Source organism: Gouania willdenowi, chromosome 24 (genome assembly GCF_900634775.1).
Source record: "Gouania willdenowi chromosome 24, fGouWil2.1, whole genome shotgun sequence".
Taxonomy (NCBI): Eukaryota; Metazoa; Chordata; class Actinopteri; order Blenniiformes; family Gobiesocidae; genus Gouania; species Gouania willdenowi.
The window spans coordinates 11,352,427-11,376,081 of record NC_041066.1 but is presented as its reverse complement, the minus strand read 5'-3'; the positions used below and the strand labels follow the sequence as shown (position 1 = coordinate 11,376,081).

Below are 23,655 nucleotides of genomic sequence, written 5' to 3'. Positions count from 1 at the left end.
AGCACGGGCTCCTCTCCCAACCTGTCCTGAACGCCTCCATTGGACCAGACGGACCCTCACTATAAACACAGCCCCTCAAACTGTGGACCACGTCGCAGTTACCCAACCTGGACCACTTTGGAGTCTTTTTTTTATTATTTAAAAAAACAAAAAAACTCAAACAAACAAAAAGTGTGAATGGGAGTTTTGGGGGAGTTTGCGTTTTCGTCTCTTTAACTCTGAGCTCATTGAGGATAACAGACTTCTGTCGCCCACAGAGGATTTTTCTACTAAAATGAATCTGTGAAGGATTATCCATCTGCTCTGCTGGGAGGTTCACGGTCCTCGTGGAAATACGAGATTTCTCTGCTGAGAGCAGGAATGTAGCGCTGGATCAGGGGGTGAGTACTTATAGATTAAAGAAAAGTAGAGGAACAACAAACCTCCACAACTGGAGCCTTTTCCTACTTAACATAACATCTAACAGCTTAAAGGTGGAAAAAGGAGCCATATTGTTGCTGAAATGTAGGCCAAATGGCCACGTAGGGCACAGAGGAGATCCCAAATATTCCATGCCAAGCACCCCCACCACCAGCAGTAAACATACACTAACTTACACACACATTTGCTTTTAAAGAGGAACAAGTCAAGTTTATGATCAGGAGAACTGGAATGATGCTCCACAGTTAACACCCAGGTAATCTGAATGTTCTACATTGAATTAAATACATGAATTCCAATAAGCATGCATTCATTTCATGGTCCATACTCTAAACATAATCCAACATAAGCAAACAGAAAAAGGATTCCTATTTTTCTCTGTCTGCAAACTACTTCCCTACTCTGATATGTAAAAAAAAAAAAAAAAAAAAAAAAAAAAATTATGGAAAAGATGAACTATTAAGTTTTCCAATACCGACACCATTCACCACCTCCACTGTACAATACTGTAGTTTTAATCAAGTAAAGCTCATTCATTTTCGAATATTAATGTACACTGTCTCTGTTAAATAAACCAATAAATATTATGTAAAGGTTAGATATTTATCAAAATAACTTTAATATTTTACACACATAAGACATACATCACATTCAATCAATCATTCAGTTTGATCATTGTTTAGTTTTGAGTCCTTTTTTTAGGAAAAACCAATAACTGTACAAAAAAAGAGAAAAATGTTCAACAAATGAACGTCTTTTTTTTTTTTTTAGATGTGTATTGTTTTAAAAGATCAAATGTTAACAATAACTTACATAATCTTTAATTACAAACCAGGTATATTAGTGGACAGAAGGACGAACAGAACAGGAAAAAGAGGTAGACCATCAGTGTTCCAGACTAGTTGAGCCGTGAACAACAGATCAGGAACTGCCAGCATCAGCTTCATGACACCTGAAACAGAGAAGAGAGAGATGGGTGAGGAGAAGGCACAGACTGCAGAAAAACATGATACACTATTAGCAGGTCAGCCTGCATGGTTTTGGGCTTAGTTCCTCGTGGTTAGGTTAACGCTCTGCCTCCTGTTCTACTTCTAGACACTTTATGAACTTCCAGAAGACCAACAAATTGAGAGCGGAGTGTTTTGCCTAGATGATAGGGCACTAACAGGTTTTTAAGATATGCAGGAGCTTGATCACGTAGAGCTTTGTAGGCTAACAGGAGGATTTTAAACTCTATTCTATATTTTACAGGAAGCCAATGAAGGGAAGCCAATACTGGATAAATATACTATCTCCTGTTTGTACCTGTTAATAATCTGGCTGTGGCATTCTTAATTAACTGGAGAATTTTTAATGAGTTATTGAGACATCCTAAAAGTAGAGAGTTCCAATAACCTAGTCTAGATGTAACAAAGGCATTGATTAGTTTTTCAGCATCACTCTGGGCTAAGATATTCCTGATTTTAGAGATATTACTGAGGTGGAAAAAGGCTGTCCTTGAGATTTATTTGATATGAAAGTTAAAGGATAAGTCAGTATCAAAGATAACACCTAAGTTTTTTTTTTTTTTTTTTTTAATGTTGACCGTCGTGAGACAGGTTAGTTTTACCCATACTAATGATGTGTTGTTGTAATAGTAATCCTGGGTGACAGAGTAATACAATCCAGAGACCCTATGTGCTCTGATTATTTCTCTCTGAGGTGTTTTGGACCATATAAAATCACTTCAGTTTTATCCTGGTTAAGAAGGAGAAAGTTACGGCTCATCCAGGATGTGATGTCTTTAAGACAAGCCTGGAGTTTTAATAACTGATGAGTTTCATCTCATCGACAAATAGAGCTGTGTGTCATCGGCATAGCAATGAAAATTTATAATATGTTCTCTGATAATATTACCTAGTGGAAGCCTATATAATGTAGAGTATTGGTCCTAAAACTGAGCCTTGTGGAACTCCATGATTAACTCTGGTGTTTGCTGAGGCGAGATTACTTACATGAACAAAGTGGGTTCTGTCTGATAAGTAGGATTTACATCAACCTAGCGCTGTTTCTTCAATCCCAAAAACAATAATTTATGTTTTCACTGTCATTTTTTCTGTCTCCTGCGGGCCAAATTGGATGCTCTAAAGGGCTGGAATTGGCCCCTGGGTCTTGAGTTTGACAAGTGTGATCTAAATCTTCTTCTACTTTTTGCTCTGAGCGTTACAGCTGTAAACGTTGGACTAAAACAGGGTTAAAACGTTCCGCGTAGCAGCGGAAGTGTTGGTCCTCTGCAACTTGCAGGATAATGACAGTGTCACTTTGTTGTGAAGTTGTTACCCTCGCCTTCCTCACACTGTGGCTGTGCACACTGCTGTGTGTGACATGTTTGTGTGTTTCTGAAGATGTGTTTGAACTCGCAGCAGCAGCAGCAGCATTGCTGTATAAAAATGGAAGGAGAAGAGGTCTGCAAAAGGCAAATATAGCTCTGAGTTAGGAGGTGGAGGCTCCACACACACTTGGACACATCTGGCTGCCTTTATACGCTCAAAGGCATGCTGTGTAAATTATATAGTAGCACAGAGTGGCTCAGCAGCACAAGGCAGGTTTAAAACACTGCTGGGGAATTTAAAGAGTTGTTTCCTCCATCAACGGTCCACATCTCCACTTTTAGCCTGATTTTTAGTTAAAGTTGTGACTCAAAAGCACCGACTTTTTACATTTCTCCACACTGCATGTTGTGGTTGCTCTCCCATTGCTCCTTCTGTTTTTTTGGTTTTTTTTCCATAGGCATGTACTATCAGGTCAGCATGGTAAGATTATAATGGGTGTTTACAGGAAAATGTGAGGCTGCATGTAAAAGGAAAAGTGTCCATTGTTTGTGTAGCTAGTGGACATTTCAGTCTAAAGGCTGTGTGATTGCTATGTAGCGCAGGCATACCTGTAATTTTGGTCAAGTGCTCCAGCTGGAGGAGGAAAGAGTGGGCAGCAGCACTTATTGTTGTTACTGCTCAAGCTTTTGTGACGGTTTTGGTTTTCTCTGTTGAGCTGCAAGTGAAAAACAAGAGCACTCAGAGAGCACAAACCTTCACCAAGCTCCAAATCTCCTCTTTACTAGATATTGGCAGTTATTTGGATCAATGATCCAGATCATGGTACTATTCACACTTGAAAGGCTTGGAAGAAATATATATATAACCCCATTAATAACAATACAGTTAGACCAAATGAATGGAATCCCTTTTTTTTTGTTTTCAAAAAATCATGATAAAATGCGCAATCCAGATCCAATCCGGATGAATTATTGAGGAACCAACCTGACCGAACGGAGCCAAATTTCATTAAGATTGGTCAATAATGAACATCATTCACCAATGATGAGAAATAAGGATTTCTTTATTTAAGTATATGATCTGAGTCTTTGGTTTAATTTTTGTCAAAACCCATTAACTACTTTTCATGTAATCTTGCAAAAAGACAAACAAGCACATAAATAAATGCTTGTGAATATATTACCTCCTTTGTGGAGGTTAATACATGTTCATAGAAGGTCGTGACTCATATATTTAGGAATAATATTTAGTTGCTGAAAGGCTACTCATGGATTTAAATTCATTGTTTTTCTCATGACACATTAACTTAATGATCATTTCTTTAGTGAAACAACATGAGTCACCTTGAGTTCTTTCTATTTGACACACAAAATACATCTAAAAACTGAGCGATTTAAGACAAAAGATGATCAATAACGTTAGGAATACTGTATATTGTTCTAAACTAAATTGTAATCTTTGTGTATTCTCTGTTCATATATCACCATGGCTTGTCTCTATTACATACAAGTTCATGAGTTATGTATTATTTCTTTTCAGGCTGGTGTGAAAAAAATGATTAGGATTTGTGGAAATATGTTTTACTAAACAGTTTTATATTAGTCAATTTCCTTTTGCAACAACATAAGAGCAAATAGTGAAGACAGAAATGAATATTAACATAGATAATAGTGCCAAAATGTAGAGCTGCAGGTCAGACATAAAGTGAAAAAAAAAAAACACACACACACATCAAGGTGCAAATAAGACTTGTAGAGGGGTTTCTGAGTGATGACAGTTATTGTTAGACAGTGGAGTTAAACATGATGCTCAGTGCTCGATGTGTTGAAATATGAAATATTTCAGGGTCCCCACCGTCATTAAATCCCTGTAAAAGTTATGGATTTTGAAAAAACTATTTTCCAGTTTTGGAAAAGTCATGGAATAATTTAAAGGGGCAGTATTATGAAAAAATCACTTTTTAATGGTTTTGCTACAGTGATATACACACCTTTAGCCTTATTCAGAGGGACAAAGTTGAACAAGTTCTGTTTCCTTCCTCTCTTGTTATTCTACATTTTGTAAAAAGTTGGCTCCAGACGGGTGAGTTGGATTTTTCTCGCTACGTGTCTCCTCCTGACAATCCTGGCTCCTCCTACCCTATAAGAATGTGAGCCCCTCCCTCTCAAACTACCTCACAGGTAAAACAAACACTGCGGTTTAATATAGAATATATATTATGCTTTATTGTCATACAGTATATGTAAAGCTACATACACAAAATGTGCATTGCGGCAGCCAGGGAGCAGTTCCATTTTTAGTAGCTGTTATATAGCCTTGTATTGCAATTGACTTGATCTAACGTGTTTGTGACCCAATGCGATGCAGCGGTTGGACAAAACAAATGATTATCACCTTAAAGGCACTATTACTGTAGTTATTAGAGATGAGGAGGAGGAGAAAGTGACTTAGCAGCTTAACAATCCAGTGAGTTTTTGAAACAGCTGAACTCCGCTGCTGCTGCTGTGATAAACACACCCTGAAGCGCTGAGACAAACTCACAATCACAATAGCCGCTTAAATAGCCATGTTACTGTAATGTGCAGTTTTTTAGCTGAAAACAATAACAACAGTGTGTGAAAGCAAAAAAAAATCGCTTTGGTGATCACTGATCTCCCTCACAAGAGCGAGGCATGAAGTCCGCGTCTATAGACACGCCCACACATATATATGCATGAAGGCCCCAAAACAGCCTGTTTATAGAAGCGTCTTGAAATTGACTTTTCAGAGGTCTAAATCTCCAGAAAACAGGCGAGTTTGGGAAAATAAACCTCAAATACTATGTTGTTGGGGTTCTTAGAACAAATGGAACCCTGGCCGTGCTGGATGTAAACTATGTCTATAATCGTTTGACATCAGCAACATGGGGAAGCAGCCAAGCCCTCGTTAGCTATGCTAAAGGGAAAACACTAGTATACTGGAAAGGCCCATTTATTTTTGCACTCTAATGGTCTTGAATAGATCTTAGTGTTTCAGAACTAAGTCATGGAAATTTGGTAAAATGTTTTGGGAAAACTTTTGAAAAACCTATGTGAAAAAAGTGTGGGAACCCTGGTATTTGGCTTTAGCAGATGGCAGGTGTAGATTTGATGGCTGGAAAGAACAGGCAACAGTGAAGGAAGGTGGAGCTCGTTGTAGGTTAATGACTGCATTTCAGTCAATCACATCCATCAAGCAAAACTATTATAAAGTTATGAGATCAGCTCCAAACTCATTCTGGGGTTGTGACAGTATGAAGTGTGTCTGAGTGCAGTTGGTCTAGTGCTGTTGTGTACGAGCACTTCTGCTGCTGCTCCAGCAGACAACAACACAGCGGTGAGCGTGCTGCGACCTGCCCAACTCTCCCACACTACACCAGGTGTTTCACGCCAGCTGTCATTCACTGCAGGCCCCGCCCCTCCTTCCATAACTCTGCTGAGCCCAGAGCACCAAAGCCTTCGGCTGCATGTGATGTGGTCCTCACACATAGTTCTAGAGATGTTTGTACGCTGAGTTTTCCATTTGATCTCCAGTTAAAATGGTGTGATTCCGTATGCAGCTGCTGTTTTAGATGTAAACAGTAGCACAACCTAAGTGTTGCTGCTTTCACAGGCCCGTAAACTCAAGGACTTAGCCGTGAGAAAATGCTGTGTACTTTTTGATGAGCGTGCATGAGCGCGGAGATGCGAAGTTGTCTTTGTGTCTGCAGAGTGTGATGTGGTTCCCATGGAGGGGTGGGGGGTGGGCCGGGACTGTTGTGTGGAAAATGTGAAGAGCATGTTGGTGGTTTTGACTTCTTCAGCAGGCTCCCATGATGTTGTCAAAGTACAGAGCTTCTACTATCAGCTGCAGCGCTCATGTTTACTCGCTCTTTTCCTCCATCCGTCTCCCACCCACTCCTCCTCCGGCTGTAGCAACACGATAAGAGTGGGATGATCTCCTCTCCATCTGCTTTTTTGATGCTCACTTATCTATTACTGGCTTATCTGAACCTTACATTTATTTATACATACAATTCAAATGTGCTTCTTACTGATATGCTTTTTGCTATTGGCTTTATTCTCATATTTTATGTTGTAATGGGAAATCTATAAAGCACCTAAAAACCTACTTGTTTCAGCAAGCATTCTAGTCCAGCATGACCTTGCATTGTTATACTTTATACTATTTACTTGCTTACTTACTTACTATGCTCTTGTACTTATTTACTTTATTTCTTTTACTACTTTGTGACTATTGTCTGTAAGAAGCGCTATACAAATACATTTTACTTACTTACACTCACGCTTTGAAAAATCAGTGTCTCGCTAATATAAAGTATCTACACTGTTACGCTCATTTTGCAGACTGTTATGCTTTGTGATGCATCGTGGAATTGTAGTAAATGTGTGTGTTAGTCCTGTGATGAAGTCGAGAAGGGCTAGAATATTTTGGCCCAACTTAAGGAAATGTGTAAGAAGAAATATAATGTAAGGCCTGAAACACACAAAGTCAAATTCTTTTACTACATAATTATGATTCAGCTCAATTATGAGTCTGCACACTAAAATCCGGTGCTTAAAGTGGTATTAAGAATGACAGGACAAAATCCCAACAGACAAAATTCCAACCCTGTGTGGAAAGGGCACATACTTTAAAAAAAAAATACATGTATATTTATTACTAGGGTTATACTTTAGGGATAGGTTTTTGATTATTTGAAAAAATTAATAAACTGGGATTTTTTAATTTTTTAAATAACGGATTATGATTCTATCTACTGGGATTCTGTATGATATTTTCCTGATTTGTTTGGGAAACCAAAGAAGCTTAAAGATTTTATATAAACATTGTTTATTTCTATGTAATGTATATCTAGCACCTTTAGATGCACTGACACACACACTGCAGCCCAGTTGTAAATGTAATTAACAATATATTTGGTACATATACTATAGGCCCGTACATATTGGTTATGGCTGAGAAAAGTAATTCCACCACACCTTTTAGTCTTTAATTTGTCTTTAATTTTTTTTTTGATTTTCTTAAATTTTCCATTCAGCGCTAGGGATGTAACGATTAATCGTAAGGCAGTTAAAAATCCATTCATAGGTATCACGGTTCATATCAATTCTCTGAAAATTTAATCGCAGTAGGGTGCTATATATTTATCCTTCTCTTGTCCAGAAATATAGGCGGCGGGCGGAATCTGCTACTACTTTCTTTCTGGCCGCCTTCTACTCTTAACCATGTTCATAAATGATTCCTTAGCACCAAAAGAATATCTTTAATATTACGTGAATATCTGTAAAAGTCATGTTTTTCTATTAGCTCTGTCTGCTAGCGCATAGCATCTCTTCTTCACTGCAAGAATATCTGCATGCCAACCGATCACTGGGTTACCAGCACCCTCTGCTGGTCCAAACAAATATCTGATGTAAATCAGTGCAATGACTGTTTTTTTTTTTTTTTTAAGTCCAATTGTTAAGACAAAAAATACATTTTCAGTTGCACTTTTAAAAAGAAAAAGAACTATTATGCAGTTTTGCATTGTTTACTATAGAACCAGAATTTAAATTAATAGACTTCTTCTTCATCTGTATTCCTTTTTTTTTTATTTCATTCAAGATTTATTTTTAGTTAAATTGCATTGTTTTGAATAGTTTATCAAGGGATTCTTTTGATGATGAAAAATAAAAGGAAAATAGTACAGTATTTTCTAGTTTTTTTCCCCCCAAAAAAATAAAGGAATATTTTTCAGTCATCATTTGTCTACAGTCCCATTTTGTAAAATAAATCGTGAGAGAATCGTATCGTGAATTGAATCGTATCGAGAGATTTACTCATACAGTTTAATTTTTTTAAAGACATTATAGAAAATGTTTTTTTTTGTTTTGAGAAGAGGTATTTACAAAATATTACACAGGAGTTTAACATTTGCTTTGTTAAAGTCACAATTTGTAGCTTCTACTTGCGTCTGGATAACTGTGTCTGTGTCAATAACCTACTGTCCTTGTAGAGCAGAGAGAGTGACTGGAGCGTGTGTTCTTCTGTGAGGGCCAGAGAATGAACGGGAAAACAGGAGTGAGATCTGTAAAGTGATGAAGCATATGTGCTTGTTGAGAAAAGCTGTCTAGTCGCTGGTCGTCACCATCTGTTTGCAGCTGCTGTTGTTGGTTTGCGACACTGTGCACACATGTGCAGCAGGAGGACTGTTGATGCTTACAAAAATTGGCACCAAATGTGGGCATCATACCTTTTAAGAAGATTTTTTTCTACTCAAACCTCCTTGGAATTTGATAAAACACACATGGCAATGCAGGTGACGGAGGTTCTTGAGGGATGTTGAAAGAATTGTTGGACACTTCACATGCGTAATGTACCGGTATGTTAAATTCATTAAGTCGGAAAACAAAACAAAAAACGTCTGTGTGTGTTTTGTGATTTCTCCCGTGAAGTTCATCCAGACTGTGTCTCCGGACAGTTGGAGGACCGTCTGATGTGGGGTCAGCTACCACTCACCCAGACAGACTTTGACCAAGTGCGTGCGTGCATGTGTGTGAGCTGCGTTTCCCCCCAAATATCTCGCTACTGAACTCCGACCACAAAAGGATCAAAGTATTAAGAAGATTTATCAAACCAAACCTTGTGGGATATTGTGAATTTTGCTTTAGCTTTGTTTGAAGCATGAAAATGCTAATTTTTATGTTTTTGAAATCATCCAAATGATGTTGGGTGTCTCAAAGAGTGTTCATTCTTGATCTATAAATAACCTTTAGTCATACATGAATTTCATCTTTTTGTATGTGGGAAAGAGGTTAAGACAGTAGTTTCAATTACATACCATGAACTCAATTTTTTTTGGTCTCCATTATTGATGAATCATTTTAATTGGTTTCAAGAGTATATATACACTACAGAAAACTAAGGCTGTGTTCGAAATGGCACACTCATATCTTGACAATATCTCGATATATATAATTTTTTCGCATGATCGATTATCGATATAAGTATCAACTTTTTTTTTTGTTTGTTTTTTTCAAAACCTTTTTTGTCACTGTTTGTTGAAGGAACCAATATTTTGTTTACTGGAATATTACACTATAATGGTGTCACTGGTAAGAAAGACACAATTTTTTGTTTACAGAAAGCACTGTTGGAGATACTTATTCGTTTATATTCCTATGTTGACACTTATTTACAGAAATGTTGCACTAAAATAGTGTCACTCTTCATAGGACACTTTTTCAATGTATTGTCTTTCAGAGATATAAAATAAAAATTGTATTTTTTGACTTAATCTTTTTTTTTCTTGTTATGTCATAGATTATCGTAGATTGATTTCTGACCAATATATTTATGATCGCAGTATCATCATATCATGAGATAATTGTTATCGTGAGCTTTGTATCGCGTATCGTATCGTGAGGAACCCAGAGGTTCCCACCCCTACTCCATACTATCTCAATGAGTATATGCTGTCTACTATATACTATAAGTATGATTTTTTCTTCTTCTTTTTTTTTTTTTTTACACAAGTTAAGTACTAAGCACAAGTTAAATGTTCTCAGGTTTTCATGTTTAAAAAAAACAAATTGATATTAGTATTATCAGTGAAATGTATGTGCAGTCTACAGTGCAGGTTTAAGTTGAACTTTGCACATGGTGGTAAGTATAAGTTGAAATGTGTGCCCAGGTTTTCATAGACCACCCAGTTGTTTATATTATAATGCACTGACTGAAATGTTTATTTTTCATATGCAGTGAAATTTTCCAGTTTTCATAAAACAAGTTCATTCTGCTTGTTTAGCAGCACTGACTGATGTGTCTATGTTTACAGAGAAGTTGATAATACTAGCACTGAAATTAGTATTTTCTCCATGTTTTTAATGATTTAAAAGTTAAGTTGCGCAAACATAATGAACAATATTTGGGTGAAGCGATATTTTGTATCAGTGTTCCCTTAAAGACTTAAACATAACCGAAGAACATTGGACTAGTTGAGGTCAGTGTGTGTTAAGAAGAGCCACTGTGCAGTATACACTTAATTTTACTTGGTTGTCATTAATGTGAAATTGATTGACAGGGTTTTGTAATTCCTGTGAAATGGATTCAGTGCAGTAGATGCATTTTCAATTTCTTCAGTGACACAGATATCGTACTGTATCGTCAATGAAATTTCCCGCGATACAGTATATCGATTGTCGCTGTATCACGATAATATCGTTATCATGGGCAAAATTATCGTGTTTTTTTTCGTATTCCGAGGTACCTGGCGATACCCTACGATATAGTTTACATCCGGGTATTTCTCGCATACTCAATCTTTGCATACTATCTAATGTGAACGCACTACATACTCATTTTAATGTCAGAATTAGTATGAGTAGTATGTTAATATGCGATTTCAAACACAGCCCAAGTCTTAAGGTAAATAAAGGACTAAGATAAATTGATTGACCCTTTTGTTAACAAATTTAAACATGGTCCTATTTTTGGATGTGTGTGGTGTGTACACTGATGACTTACTGTAATTTTAGCTTTGGGGTTAAGGGCTTTGCTACAGAGTTTAGTATTGCTGATTAAGGTACGGACTGATGGTATAAACTAGGAAAAAAAAAATCTAACATGTTTTCATTAGTCAAACACTGAAAGTATTTTGTTTAAATGGCTTTTCTCCTATGATGTGGTGTTCTTCATTTTTGTTGCGAGTGAGTTGTGGGAGTGAGTTGTTGTCCTTGTTAAAGATTAAGAACTGGGAGTTGCAAATTCTACTCTAAAATTCTTAATGATTAGTCATCCTATTGTTCAATCCCGGTCTGCTTCAGGTTCGTAAAAGAGGAGTGCTGGAGGAAGCGCAGTTACGAGCTGTGAAGCACTTAACCTGTTTGTTTTGCTACAGCGCTCATGTGTAAAGAGAGGGGATTGGGTTTGTTAGAGGGGATGAAGGGGTGGTGGTGAATGTTTGGTATGTCAGGCACAGACAGGCAACAGAGATCAGATTGATGAAGTTACGCACGCTACACTTGCTTCCTCGGCTCACGGCGGCCTGCTTCTAATGGTCTTAGCTGTAGGTGACAAAGTGCTGTTTTGTTCCCGCTATTGTGTGGATTTGAATGCAGCACACGGACAGAAGTGGGGGCTTTGCTCGGAGGCACAGCAGAGAGCAGCACACACACACCCAGTGATCTGTAGACTATTTTAATAGCTTTGTTTAGAACTTGGCTTTGCCTCGTGACAAAGAACTTGAAGGTTGGTGACGGATATGACAGAATAGACAACATAATTACATATGAGAGTTTTCAAGCCATCACGTTTCTGCTTCGTTCCTCAAAACATGTTTTCGTTTAGATAAGTTTTAGTTGGCTTCTCTTTGTGAGTGGAATTCACACCTGAGTCAGTAAAAAGTTGACTGACAGCTCAAAATTGGCCCATAAAGAGGCAAACCCGTGTCAGCTTTGTTGTGTTTTTTTCCCTCCTTTCGTCAGCTGTTCACACTAAGCATTTACTGGCTGTTCGCTAAACCCCACCTGTCTCAGTCACTGTTGTACACCTGTCGGCAAAAATTACCCATTTTCCAGAAGAGATCCCACTTAACCCTTTCTTGCCATTATTTAGGCCTTTTTCCTCACAAAGAAGTAGACGAAAGTGTTTGGTCCTGGAATGGTGGCATATTACAGATTCTTTGTGATTTAATGCAGTTGAGATCAGATATGCTTATCTCAACACACACAACTCTGTCCAACCACCAGTCTTTCTCCAAGCCAAAAATCTAACAACATGATCTAATGCTGCCGTCTTATGAACTCAGAATTTTGGAATTTCCAACCTCCTACTTGGAAAAAATTACTTGGAACGCCACCTGAACTCGTAGCTCAGACCTGGTAGTTGGAGAAAAAGTTGAATATTTTACTGACGATTTTTTAGATATTTTGATGTGCTGCTTTTGACCTTGGATGATGGACAATTAAATTTTTTTTTAAAAAAATCAGATTTGTGCGCGATTGTTCATATTACATATTAAATGCATCTTCAATCAGTTCGGAGTATGAACAGAATGCCATCCTGAAGTGACCTGCATGTGCAGAAGACGTCCTAAGGTAACACATGACCTCGCAAATATGGCGGCATCCTGTGGAGGACTGTGTGTCGCGGTGAGAAATTTTCTTTCCAACAGAAATCAGGACTTCATAACTTTAAGGAAACTGAAAAAGAAGAGAGCCAGGTTTAATGCTCTATCCGTTTGCTGTAAAATGGCTGCTACATCTTTGCTATGGACTGTTTGGCGACGATGACGTAGGAGTCGGATAGAATGCGCCTCGCCCGTAGCTTTGCGAAAAATTGGATACGTATCGGATTTAGGACCACATATGAAAGTGAGCTGGGTCGGATTTGAAAAATTGGAATTATACTGTTCAAACTGTCTTTAGCAGGTCGTATATGTGCAAAAAGATTGGATTTGGGTCGCATTTGCCTGCAGTGTGAACGTAGCATTTATTTGTATACTCAGCTTGATGCTTGAAGAGCCACTGATTCAAGAGACCAGAGAATATCTTGCCTTGCAAAGCTTGTAATTTGTGTATGTTCCACTGCCAATGTCTTTCATTTTTGAGGCACCCCCATATGCAATAACTTGGAGAAAACCCAAGGGTAATAAAAAATCTTTCTATATATGTGGTGTGGACTGAAAATGTGGACCGTCCCACCTGAAAATGAACTTTCTAATTCACATGCAAGCAAACTAAACCACCAAGTAGCTATAGCATTAGCATTTATCAGGCAAATGCCTAGCTAGGTGTAGACATTGTCCATTGGGTCAGTCGTGCATTACTGCACGGTGCTGCCTCTCAATGCAGAGATTGTTGGTTCAAATCCCATTGATGACTTCCAAACTTGGTTCTGCCATGACCTATAGCATTAATTCCCAAACTGACATCATGACAAAGAAGTATTATTGTCAGTGTTGTTTTCACTTCTACATGTGTGACACTTAAATACCTCACACGGGCTCTATTTTGACCTTTAAGCAGCGCATACAGTAAGTGCACAGAGCTTGCATTTGCAAACACTCCCACTGAAATACTTGTATTTTTTTGTGGTCAAATCCCACACAGGAAAACAAATATTTTTGCATTTCATTTTGAGGGGATAAAGAAAAACAACAAGTTTGAAAATGCTTTCATGTATAATTAGACAGAGGTTGGAAAAGCAACGCTCCACCCTCAGTTTTTCTCTTTGGTTCTCTTCATGCCACAAAATTACAATGTGCAAATTCATAAATGTGTGTGCTGTTTTTGCCTGCTGGGAATAAATATGACAGTAGAATGAAAATGCTGCTGCTGCTGTTGTTGTTGTTGTTTTTCCAATGAGACAGTATGAACTCAGGCTTTTGTCTTTCTGTCTGGTTTTACTCAACCACACACTTCCAAAACCGTGCCACTGATTACTAGTTTAGAATTTCACCAACTGCCGTCTGGTCCTTTGACTAGCCCCTGAAGAACCTGGTGTGTGTGTGTGTGTGTGTGTGTGTGTTCCTGTGTATTTGTTTGCGGTGTAGCCCTGTTCATGCATGTCTATGTTTGTACAACACCATACAGTGAAAGTATGCATCTCTTTTAGTGTCTTTGTGTTTTTTTCTGCTTAAGTGTGCTTGATGATAGCTATCTTGCAGGTCTGTGTGACTGCAAATGTTTGAATAAGGTTTGAATGGCCGCGCGTGATGTCAGTATCCTCGAGATTGAATTAGAAAAACTGATTTAAAGTCAGATAATTCAAGGTCACAGTGGATTTCTAAGACGATACATTTAAAAATGTTTTATTTTCACCACTCAGGGTGTGTTCTCTCTGTCTGATGAAATTAGAGTAAATGGTATTCCTTTTCCCAGCAGGGAGAGTAAAGTAAGTGTAAAAACTAGAGTAAACATCACAGCCGTGTAGCTTCTTGCCCCTCTTCTCATTCAATATAGCCATTTTTTTCTGTCACACATGCACACATGCATGCACACATATGCATGCACACACATGCATGCACACACATGCGTGCACACTAACTCACAAACCCGCTCACTACTTGTGGTGCATACTTGTGTCAGGTGTGCTCTGTTTTTCCAGTCAGGATGGAGAGGAATGTGGGCCAGGGTCCAAACTGACTATCAGCAGCACATTGCAAGAGCTTGGGACAAGAAGCAACACATCCATCTCATATTTACTCCTCCTTCTCATGCTTCACCTCTCCACTGCTCCTCTCTTTCTCTCTCTCTCTCTTTCTCTCTCTCTCTCTTTATTTCCTCCTCCCTTGATCTTTGCACATTCACAACAAAATTCCTTTTGTCATCAAAATTCTTTGCGCTCTCGTGTTAGAGCTCGTTGAACTTCGTCTTAGAGTATAGGGAAGCTTTTGGTTTGCTTGTTTTTGTTCTTTCACACCACAACCCTCAACCAGTTTTATTAAAATGACACTTGGTTCAGTTGTTTGTAGTTTGTTCGTTGTATTATCAGCAAAACGTAGTTACGGGCAGAGGTGTAAAGAGTACTGATATATCCTACTCATTGCTGAAGTAGAAGTACTGGTACTGGATTGAAATTGTACACAACTACAAGTAAGTCATACTTGAAATAGTCCAGTAGAAAGTAGCTCAATTAAATAGTACTCAAAGTTACTAGTTACTTTTGGTGATCAATCTTGCCACAATTCCCTTGGCAATAAAGACCTCATGTATAAACTTAAAAAAGAAGAGACTAAATCTTGCACAATGGGAACTTAATTTATTTTCCATAAAGGCATTTGTAAATAATAAAAGTCAAAATGTACTCTTATTTTTAAAAATATTAAGAAATATACTCAACAAAGTACAAGTACCCATAAAAGCAACTAGATTACAGTAACGTGAGTACTTATAATCCATTAATTTCACCTCTGAATACTTATTACTTACTTACTATTTCAGTGTTTTTTCGTCAAACCTCAATAGTTTCTCCTCAATAAAAAACATGAAATCAAAGGCTTGATGACTAAACCAGAAACAATTTCAAGATCTCAACCTTAATAACACAGCAGAGTCCGTGTGTGTGCGCGTGTGCGTTGTGTGTGTTGACACTATCCGGTAGAACATTACTTCTAATCTCCAGTAAAGCAAATAAAAGTGCATCTGTGTGAGCATACGAGCGACCACCGTGTGTGTGTGTGATCTTACACACTGCTGCACTGTACACCACAGTGTGTGTTGTGTACGGAGGGGGAAGGAGAAAAAGAGGAGAAGGGGGGAGATAAAAAAGAGTGGAAAGGCCTCCCACACAGTCAGATATGAGACTTAGAAGCTCCATTAGTTCCTCAAAGCCAGCTGCTGGGTTCAGATGGATGTCTGTGCTGGGATGTTTGATGTCCATTCATCCACAGCCTTACATCTCTGCCTCTGGTCTCCCAGTGCAGCCCAGTGCTGGGCCTCATGGGGCTGGGGAGAGAGCTCAAACAGCTGCCCCAAAATAAAGGATAAAGCTGTCTGCTGCTCCCTCATTCCTGCCTCTGCACAGCTGCTGTTGCTGCTGGTATTGCTGGTAGTTCGGCTTGCTTGTACTGGTTTTGTTTCTGCCTCTTTGTAAGAAATAACAGAACCACAGAGGAAATAATGATCTTTAAAGTGCACCATCTTTGTTCTCATTTCTGTTTGTTGCTATTTTGTTTTGTGTAATCCTCCTTTTTCATCTCTTTTCACAGTAACATCTCATCATCATCATCCTCCTCCTCGCCATCATTGTCCTCCTCCTCCTCCTCTCTGGACCTCTCTGGGAATGGGCCAATGCCTCGCCAGCGTGCATCTCTCCACCCGGTGGTGTGGCTGGCGTCGCACGAAAGTAAGGAGGGCAGCAGCCAGGTCGTAGAGCCGGCCCACCACCACCACCACTCCGTCTCCGTACGCCTGTGACTTTTGATCTTTGACTCAGCCGTGACCCTGCCTTGAACTCTGACCAGCCATGCCCTTTGGACTGAAGCTGCGGCGCACGCGGCGCTACAATGTCCTGAGCAAGAACTACTTTGTGACGAGGATCAACCTCCTGGACAGCACGGTGATTGAATGCACGCTGTCTGTGGAGAGTACGGGACAGGAGTGTTTGGAGGCAGTGGCTCAGAGGCTGGAACTGAGGGAGGTCAGTCTTAGTTCAAGGTTTTCTACAACAACAACACATTTCATATTCATTTCTTTTACCTTTCTTTTGCCAAATCAATAGATTAACCCTTTGCTATATGTGGCCGTCTTAAGCTGATGTTTGTTTTTAGTTTGTATTTGACTTGTGTCCATCTCCACAGTTTCTGTGTCTCTCCTTGTCCTCTGTGCACCCTGTCCTGCTGGGTTTTTGTCCTTCTTTAACGAAGCGTGGCTTTGCCTGTCATCTTCTCAGTGCAGACCAAAGTGATTCTACTCATCCATTTACAGTATCCTGATTCACTGCTCACATCCATCTGTTACATATTTTCTCCAAAAGATTAGTTAAGAGTGGATTTTGTCTTACGTTTTTCATTTTATTACAGTGGAAATTTCTTGAGCTATTAATGAAAACTCCCTTGACCTCAGTAGTCATCCACATTAATTATCCAAACAGTTAAACAGTTGTAAGAACTCCACAACAAACAAGGAGTCTCTGATGATGTTTACTGTGAAACTGTCACAATATAGAATAAATACCCTTTCTTAGGGCTGGGTGATTGGACCAAAATTCATATCTCGATAGTTTTTCTCAAAATTGCCATATACGATATGAATCGTAGAAACACAATTCTGAGTTAAATTTGCTGATGAAAAATGCCACACACACACACACATTTATTAACAAACAGCTGCAATATGAGACACTTTTGGCTTTTTCTCCTATAAGGGACAAGCACGTGTTGGTGAGTTCTGAAGTGTGGCTTGTTTAGGGGAAGGTCTGGGTTATTCTTCCAACTGTGCTATTCATGCTGTTCTGAGAAGTACCGAAAGCAGCGACTACTAAATTGAGTATTTTAAAACAAAATAAGATAAAATATAAATAAATATTCATGGACGATATTGTTATTTCCCATATTGCCAAAGTAGAAATCTTGATACAGCTTGACTCTCGATATATTGCCCAGGCCTACCCTTTCTATATTGTGCAACAAACATATCATATAACATTTGTTATATAGTACCATATACCTGTGGTGCGAATCAATTAACATTGTTAGTGAATTAGCTTTAGCTTAGCGTTATCTGTGAGCTAGTTAGATATGTATAAATCTATGGGAACAATGCGTAAAATGACCAAAATGCATCATAACACTATCTATAAAGTTAAACACTTACAAACTGTTCCAGCACACAGAATGGAGATTAACAAGACCTTTCTAGTAGATCCGACCATGTCGCCGGATTATATTGCGGGATTTCCGGTTTTGGGCAGAAATGACCCGTAATGAAAGTTCAGTGTGGGAAACCCATCCATCCATCCATTTTCTGACCCGCTTGCTGGTGTCTATCTCTAGCTCTCATTAGGCGTTAGGTGGGGGTACACGCTAGACAGGGCACCAGTCCATCATATGGCAACACACAGAAAGACAACCACTCACACTTACTCCTACGGGCAATTTATAGACTCTAATCAACCTAACAGTCATGTTTTTGGATTGTGGAAAGAAGCAAACTCCACAAAGAAAAGACCCAAATGTCGACCACCGCAGGGCTTGAACTCCGGACATGCTAACATTACGCCATCGTGCTGGGTGGGAAACCTGATTATAAAAGCAGGGAAATTCAGTAAAGCAAAGCTTGATGTAGAACATCCTGCTTGTGTCAGACTGAGGTGGTTTAGTGCTTACTCATCGTGTTTTCCAGGTGTGTGAGTGATGTAATGAATAGTATGATGTGACACATCAGCTGTAACTGCCCGACATGTTATTTGTGTGTATGTGTCATTACATGTTTTCATCTTTGGGACGGTGATTGAAGCAGCTGCATTGAAACAGTGTAAATGTTTGAAATGCATCCGTCCTGGTAAAGCTGCAGGTTTGCAACGTTGTTGCAAAAGGGCAAAAATAATAGTTTAAACTGCTTTGTTTACATCTTTGTGGTATAAGTAATGAACAAGTCACCCATGCATGAAGAACCATTGTTTAACCCCAAATGATATGGTTTGGTGATTCCAGATTCATTTCCTTACCGCTGCCATTTTTTTCATGTCTTATCCAAAGCGATCAAACCAAATTTTTTTTTTAATTTGTGTGCTGCAATGACTCTTTCTTACCATCTTCCTCTAGACGCATTACTTTGGGCTGTGGTTCCATGGGAAGACCCAGCCTCCGGTTCAGCGCTGGGTGGAACTCGAGAAGCCCCTCAAAAAGCAGCTCGACAAATTCGGCAATGAGCCACTGCTCTTCTTTGGAGTCATGTTTTATGTTCCCAATGTGTCACGGCTGGAGCAAGAAGTCACCAGGTTAGTGATCAGCAACTCCTAAAGTTTTCTCGTATCCATGTATGGCTAAAAATACCGAGTTTTCTAAACACTCAAACACTCTTTTTAAAACATCAAAGTGTAATCACTCCCTTGAAGTATTTCTTGCTCACTTTGAAGTTACAAATGAGCTTTTTGAAGTCTCATCAAAAATAATATTTAAAAAAAAATATTAAAGTCTGTTTTGGTAATAAATAAAAAAAACTGATTCAAAGCTGCTGGAGACAAAAATCTCATCAGATGAATCCATAAATGAATAAATCAAAAAAATATTCAAAAGTTTGTCAAATTGATGCTTGAAAATGTGTTTTGTGAATTCAAATCCTAATGATTTGATTCATTTCCACTGTAAACACTCTCCTATTGACACTTCTATGCATCTGTTTACATGACCCCACATCCCACAATGCAATGCTTGAAACTTTTCCGGAAAAAAAAAACTGTGAAAACAATCTCTTGAGCAGCGCTTTAACCTTTAACAAAAAATTGTCTCTGCAGCTTTAAATCTGATTGTTGTACATATTTTGCCCATTCTAGCAATCAGTACTGCTACTGGGGCAGTAGTGAGCAGATACTCGTAAATTCCAGCCCCCACCCATCCTAAGGGTCTCATCCCAGCTGTCCAAACTTGGTCACACAGACTTTTGACTTTGATAATGTCCACTTGGTCTTACTTTGAGTATGAAAAAAAGAATACCTTGTTTTATATCTGATGTGTGTACATTCTTGAGTAATGTACCACTAAGTAACAAGAAAAAGAGTTAGAAATACAGTAAGTTTCTTCTTTTTGTTACTTTCAACCGCACAGTGAGATTATTAAAAAGCCAAATCTGGGATGCAGAGTTTTTAATGTTGCCGTAAACTGACACAAAGCACATGAAATGTTTCAATACCACAGAGATTTGTTGTTTTGCTGTTATCAGCAGCATGGACGTCTGAGAATGCAGAGGGCAGTTTGTTTGCTCTCCTCAGGTCTGTCTCACAAACAGTGAGGGTCACATGCAGGCCATAGCCTGATGTCAGAGTGGGTCCAAGCATGCGTCAGCAGCGCGCTGTCACTTATCTTGTTAAATAAATCAGCAGAAAGAAGCTTTAACTGTGAGATCGCAGTGTGTTGTGACCAAATTTGTGTGTTTGTTATTTGAACACCAGGATTTGAGGAATCCTCTGATGCCTTTTTGTGTGTATGTGTGTGTGTGGATGGTGGTTGTGGTTGAGAAGGTTTTGATGGGAACTTTGGGCCAACTTAGGAAACAATGGCCATGCGAGCTTTAATTCCCCTTTAATTCAGAATAATAGTTCATTCATCTTTAAACTGACCTTGTAAACACTTGATTCCGAATGCAAATGTAATTCCGAATTAAACTTAAATCCGAATTAGGTGGCCTGTCCAATCAGAACCCTTCCCAACCCCCAGACCTAAAGCGGAATCGAATTAAGCCAAATAAACCTGTTTTCCATGTAAACCTCAATTCGGAATTACTATGTCCATGTAAACACGAAGCAGAACGCTTTCATTCCGAATAATTTAATTCTGAATAAATAATTCCAAATTAAAAAACAGCGGCCAATGGTCATCTTTTTTTCTCAAGCTTTTTCTCCTTTATCATGCAATCCCTTGTAAATGGTGTCACCCTTACTCCTTTTTATCTTCACATCTTCAGACCACATTTCTCCCTCTCTTTCACTGCATCCCTCCATCCTCCTCTCTCTCTCTCTCTCTCTCTCTCTCTCTCTCCCTCTTTCACCTCTCCTGTTAGTCAGGAATGTTGGCGCAGCCGTCCAGCGTAGGAGGGGGACTACACATTCCTCACAGCAGAAGTGCTGGGGGTAAAAGGTTGGGGGGGGGGGGGGGGTCTGGTTTACTAAACATATTCACCAGCACACACACATGTCCACACTCACACACAGACGCACACTAGTCTTTAAGAATCCTCTCAGAGGGCAGCTGCATCCAAACTGTCTCCGTTCTTTACTCATCAACTACACAACAACAACAACAACAACGACAACAGTCAACAGCTCATATTAAAGCTAGTTTATGAATTATGACTGTGTGTTAATGGTTTTACAGAAGCCTTGTTTCTATAACAGTACGAGTTCAGCTTTCCTTAGTAAGTGTTAATGTTTGATTCTTTGTGGGGTTGATTGGGATCAGATCCAGCCCTGTGGGTCTTTGCTGTTTTCACACCTGGTCTGACTCATGGAGGAGGGGCTCAGCAGGAAAGAGAGGCAGACGGAGGGGAAGGAAAGGACAAGTGGGGGGTTTGTGGAAGTTAAAAAATGGTTAAAGCAGAATGGGCCATGGGCTTGTTCACTCTCTGCATAACTTTACTTTGTTTTTTTGTATTTGTCTACGCAGACAAATTGGTTTCAAGATGTAACCAAGCCTTGGTTGTGGTTGACGTATTTCAGAATCGGTTTGGATACTCAGACATTCAATCCTTGTAACTAATATGTCTGCCTTTTTTATTTTGCTTAATTGAGTAGGATCAAAAACACTTTTACACAGTTTAAACTTTACAAGATGTTTTTTTTTTTTTTTTTTATTGTGTATAGTAAAATCTCATTGAACAGAATTCTTCACAACTTGAGTGTTTTCTTTATTAAATATTTTGTTTCTTAAGACTAATGCTGTCTGTTTTTAATTGAAGTGCTGAAAAAGACTGAATAGTTGGTTTGAAATAAGCAACTAGATATATATACATATTTGTCTTTTACAGAATTTAGAAGGACAATGTGTTTTAATTTGAAAGATCTATAAAGACCAAGAAAGTCAGTCAGCCTTTGAAGTGTTTGACTGATATGTAACCGGATCCAGGTTTGGCCTCCTTCCTTTCATCCTGTTTGTAAAAACACTAACAGAGGCTGAAATCTATGCAAACATTCTTTGCTGTTTATACACAGATGATAGCCTGTGTACAGCAGCGATGCCTCAAACCTTTTAGTTCTTTTACTTACTTTCTTTTTTTTTCCTCCTGTGCTCCAATGTACAAAGCAATGTCCATATACTTTTTAAATGAGTTTGGTGGCCAGCACCTGGAATAAGAAAAAAAAGTGATATTGAGGCATTCACATTCAACATCAATGCCTGACACTTCTCGATAAAAAACGTTTCTAAACTTGTTGAAAGCCTCTCTAGAAGAGTCGATATAAGACAAGAACATGGCATTGTTGCAGAAGAATGGAAGATTACATTTTTAGAGTATTTAAACGAAACACAGGCATTTAATAGCTTTGCTTTGAATTCGTATTTGACTCATTTATATCAGACTTGACTTCTCGTGTGGCATTTAACTTCCAGAAAAGCTTTAAACTTACTCTCGTATCCGAAGCAGCACATATTGATGAGAATACGTCATGTTGTGTTTTACGTCCTGAGGCCGTTGAGTCTGACGACTTTTATTTTGAAGCCCGAGGCCATGTCAATTGAAGTTGTTTTGTTTGACTAATGTTTTGCTGAGACATGAGTCTGTTTGGTTTGTCGTTTGTCAGACCAGACGACCTCACTTCTCAGAGGTTTTCCTGATGCCTCCCTCTGAGACCTGAGGATGTCCTAAAACAGTGGCTCAAGTACCCCCTTTCTCTGACTACAACATTTTGCTTAGAAAACTATTGAAAAACAACTATAGAGCATAATGATGGAACGAATGAGTGATATCACACATTTTAAAGAATCTTATTTGGTGAATAAGTGGAAAGAAACAGTATTGAATGCAGTGGTTAAAAAAAAAAAATAATAATAATAATTAAAACAAATTTTAAATCTATTTAAATTTTTCAAAAATTTCAGGCGACTCACATGGGGTCCTGACCCCAAGGTTGAAAAACACTGATTTAGGGACTCCTGAATGGATTTATTTCTATAGTTTTTATCATTTTATCATTTCTCACACCTCGTGTGGGACCAAGACTAACACTTTATTTGTTAATTTTCGTCTCTCTCTCTCTCCCTCTCTCTCTCTCTCTCTCTCTCTCTCTCTCTCTCTCTCTCTCTCTCTCTCTCTCTGTCTCAAGTACCCCCTGTAGTGCCATTGCGTACCCCCATTTGAGAAACACTCTCCTATAATGTACACACTAAAAGAGACGTTTATTTTGAATTGTCAATTTTTATTTCTCACCAAGTCATCCAGAGTGGGAAATTGACAGTATCTTGAGTTTTTCTGTTCGCTCTGTGTGGTTGTGATGAAGAAAGGTCAATCTGGCTCATTACAGTGAGATGACAAAGAACAGCTGCAGCAGCAGCCTTAAAATCATAGCATTGTACAGCTTGTTATCACCAACCCATACACACACACACACACACACACAGCTATACCCTGTTGTACCCCTTGCTGATTCAACACATTTCCTGGTGAAACCGTCCCGCCTCTCACACAGAGCATCTGGTCCCATCCCGTAGGCCGAGGGCTGAAACAGAATCATACAACTGCAGAGGTGGTGATGTTCATGTGGGTGGGTG

General features: G+C 38.8%; 1 protein-coding gene across 1 annotated transcript in view; it reads left to right on the top strand.

The window, feature by feature from the left end:
- Nucleotides 1-40: 40 nt before the first annotated feature.
- LOC114457592 (tyrosine-protein phosphatase non-receptor type 14-like) overlaps nucleotides 41-23,655 on the top strand; it is a 46,816-nt gene continuing 23,201 nt past the window's right edge. The window contains exons 1-3 of the mRNA XM_028439556.1: nucleotides 41-380; nucleotides 16,444-16,874; nucleotides 19,000-19,175. Of these exons, the coding sequence (XP_028295357.1) occupies nucleotides 16,701-16,874; nucleotides 19,000-19,175 (350 nt within the window). The 5' untranslated portion in view covers nucleotides 41-380; nucleotides 16,444-16,700. The remainder of the gene's footprint in view (nucleotides 381-16,443; nucleotides 16,875-18,999; nucleotides 19,176-23,655) is intronic.